Here is a 3,509-nt window from a genome sequence, read left to right as displayed (position 1 = left end):
TGGGCATCTCTTTTTAATTAATTGGGTTGAGTTGTTTGAATGTGCTACATGGTTTGGGCCGGCCGAAATACATTTGTAAAGAAGATGGTTGGTTTGAAATTTAATAAAATGAAGTGGCTTCAAGTCTTGGCCGAGAGGATATATATATTTTTTTTTTTTGGGGGGGGGAGGAAGAGTACTGATTTTGACAAGAGTTCAGAATTTTCTATCTAATATTTATATTAATGTGAAAGAATTTTTAAAAAAAAAAACGAAATATAACATCCAAATCTTTATGGCAAACCTCCGAATCCTTATCACTATGCCTATAATTGCCTATAAGAGTGTGTGTGAGGATATTGAGAGGGGTTGGGTTTGGTGAGCGCCATTTTATTTTATAGTAATATCAGGGTTGATGCTATAAGTGCATGCATATTATTTAATGATCGATGAAACCCATTTCTCAATCACTTTTAACTATATAAGTTTGCATGCATGGTTATTTGATACTAATAGGAATTCACTCAAATTCAATAACTAGACATAAATTAAAACTACAAAGGTAAATAATCTATTTTAGAATGGTCATTCTCAAATCATTCCTTCACTACATTATTTCTTCATATCATGTAATTTCATATGCTAGAATCTTAAATCTATCCTGAAATAGAATACAACGAACATAACTATCAACCCTTTAGAACAACCTGTAATATGGTAAAAACCGTTTGTACGGCTGTAAGAATAAGCAGCACTGCACCAACAATAACAGAAATAACGGCCCAAGGGCTATTAAAATATGTACGCTTCAAACTGGCTCTCCACTCATTCATGGGTTTTGCGCAGTGCTTTTGCACATCCTCAAACATCTCCCCATAGACGAAGCTATCCCCGGGTCCAGCCACCGAGTCGCCCAGTTTGTTCACCATCTCCGCCACAGTATGTGCATCCCCTAACCAGTTGTTGATGATCCCTTTTTGAGATAGTTTTTCCACATCCATGGAGGAATCAATGATGCAGTCTAGGAAGTGGACATAATCTGTCACGACAGTGTGCTGAAAGTACTGCTCGTGGACATAATCTGTCACGACAGTGTGCTGAAAGTACTGCTCGTACGTGATGAGGTTCCGGAGGAACGACTCCGTCCTGTCCTCAATGGTCAATGGCGGTATGGTCATCACCCCTTCTTTGAACCCCACGTCGAACAGCGTCTTTCCTTCTGATCTGATCCTAAACTTGACATTAGCCTCTTCAAGCCTCGTCACGCTATCGATGATGAACCTCACCCTTCCTTTGCCCGGGCGTTGGAGAGGAGGAAACCAACTGCTATGGATGAAGTCGAGCAGATGTTTTACCTGAAAAATGTACTATGAACTAGATTAGGATATTGGGCTTAAATTAATTAATTGAGGTTAAAGGTTGGACTCTGGTTATATTGTTGAAAAAATTAGAACTTCAGATAAACTCCCTCCGTTTTACAAGAACATGCACTCTTTCCTTTTTAGCCCGTCCCACAAGAATATGCACTTTCTAATTTGGGAAAGTCTCATCTCTCTAATAAGGTGAGACCCAATCTCCACTAACAATACTTTAATTACTTTTCCTCTCTATCTCTCTCTTACTTTACCAATTTTACATTAAAACTCGTGGCGACCCCAAAGTGCATATTCTTTGGGGACGGAGGGAGTAGAATCAACTTCAGATATTTTCTAGCTTTCTACATTGAGTCGAAAGTAGTGGATTCACCTGAATGATTCAAGCACATTATGTTCATATGCTCAACTCGCAATATCTCTCATGTATGTTATTTATGCGAAATATCACATTAAATGATGACATAAATTTCTAACGTCACCTTGTCAAGATCTGCAGGCATAACGGGCGACTTTGGGTTGCAACCTTTTCCAGGGTACAGAGTGGAGAAGAATTGGTGGAGAAGGAACAAGAACCTAGAATGCTGGTTAGGTGCCTCGATGAGGTCGTAGAGCTTGCACAAGATGAAGAAGGGCAGCTGGTTCTCGAAGAGCATGAGATCACGCTGCAGGCTGTTGATCATCCAGTCCCTTTGAAAGATAGGATCATTCCTATCCCACGAATTCACTCTATTGAAATTGCTCTTCACTCTATCGAACTTTCGAACTAGCTGGACGATGAAGCAGCCATCTAGAACAAGCATTTGTATGAACTGGGCTGTGCTTAGAGTTTTAGGTTGATCTGCATAGCATCTTCTTGCTTTTTCTTCCACTCCTACTAGAGCAGCTACATACCTTCCGACATCATCGGGTGGATTCTTTTCGGCAAGCAGCTGCTTCAGGTAACGCAGCTTGTGGTCTTCCATCATCTTTAGATGCTCATTATTATTATCGTGGCGATGATAAGGGCCGATGGCGATCACCTCGGGCTCGTAGGCCTTCGGGTTCACGTTGCGTAAGGGTCTGTGAACTCTGTAGATTGTGCACTCCGGCTGTGCACCGGTGACTTCGTTCGGTGTTTCATTTATCCCATCTGGGGCTTCAGTTATGATATCAGGATCCATGTATATATGCACCTATGTACAAGCTGAAATTTCAGAAATTTCTTTAACGTTCACATCATATAAATTTTGCATTCAAGCTAGTTGAGGCTTGCGTTGTATTGTTAGACTCCATGCATATTTATCGATCTCCTTGCTGAAAATGATAAATTTCTTTTCTCTCTCTCCGTCCGTCGTTAATGAGTAGCACACTTTGACCTGACACGAGTTTTCATAAATGCAATGGAAAGTAGATTGGAAAGTCAGTGTAACGTGGTCCTACGAGTCAGAATGAGAATTTGAGGTCCATTACCAAAAGTAGTGAAACAGAAAGTATGACAAGTATCGACGAACGCACCAAAAAGAGAACCAGTGACAAATAATGGCGGGATGGGGTATTACTTAATACTCCCTCCGTCCCATTCAAATAGACCATATATCATTTTTCGTTCATCCCATAGATACGGTCCATATCCAGTTATGACAACATTTTTCTTTTTTTCTTTTACTTTATCATTTATGAGCTCCATCATCCACTATAAAATTTCAATTATTTTCTCTTTCTCTCTTATTTTATTAGTTATGCATTAAAACATGCGTCAACCATAAATGGCCTATTTGGAACAGAGAGCAAAACGTTATTATCTTTTCAACTATACATCAAGGGGCAGTTTGTAGGAAAATTAAATAAAAAAAATACAATAAAAACACATATTTTAGATTTTTTTTATGAATGAGTTATCTACCTTACTTTTTCAGTCAAGAACTCTAAAAAGCAAACACTGTCCAAGAATAAAATTAAGAACATACTGATTTCCATGGAGGTAAAGAAACAACCCAAAGGGATTATAGCAAGACGCACAACAGATGGATATTCAGACAGCACTAACCTCAGGTCTCCAATCGACTTACTTGGTTTACGAGCTGCCAATATTGATAATAACGAAATGAATGGTAGAAACACCTCTTATCATTTCTTCTGTCTAATGAGGGGACCATTGTTCTTTCACAATAGTCG

The 3,509-nt window shown here is 39.1% G+C and overlaps 1 protein-coding gene across 2 annotated transcripts; it reads right to left on the bottom strand.

The window, feature by feature from the left end:
• Positions 1-527: 527 nt before the first annotated feature.
• Positions 528-3,509, bottom strand: LOC125218897 (UPF0481 protein At3g47200-like). 2 transcript variants are annotated; one of them, XM_048120691.1, is made up of 3 exons: positions 3,382-3,509; positions 1,835-2,710; positions 528-1,334 (listed from the first exon to the last, which is right to left on the bottom strand). In XM_048120691.1, exons 2-3 carry the CDS (start codon positions 2,513-2,515, stop codon positions 669-671), a joined length of 1,347 nt encoding a protein of 448 aa, XP_047976648.1. In that variant the 5' UTR covers positions 2,516-2,710; positions 3,382-3,509; the 3' UTR covers positions 528-668. The 2 variants fall into 2 exon arrangements, with proteins under 2 accessions (XP_047976648.1, XP_047976649.1); XM_048120692.1 differs by having other exon boundaries at positions 1,835-2,527; positions 3,382-3,500.

Source organism: Salvia hispanica, chromosome 4 (assembly GCF_023119035.1).
Source record: "Salvia hispanica cultivar TCC Black 2014 chromosome 4, UniMelb_Shisp_WGS_1.0, whole genome shotgun sequence".
In the NCBI taxonomy this organism is placed as follows: Eukaryota; Viridiplantae; Streptophyta; class Magnoliopsida; order Lamiales; family Lamiaceae; genus Salvia; species Salvia hispanica.
The sequence above is the reverse complement of the archived record's forward strand: the minus strand, read 5'-3'. Positions and strand labels throughout refer to the sequence as shown.

Coding starts and splice junctions, on each gene's coding strand:
- LOC125218897 (XM_048120691.1), bottom strand. CDS start 2,515: ATGGATCCTGATATCATAACTGAAGCCCCAGATGGGATAAATGAAACA. Junction 1,335..1,834: donor TGCCTGCAGATCTTGACAAG/GTGACGTTAGAA, acceptor TACATTTTTCAG/GTAAAACATCTGCTCGACTT.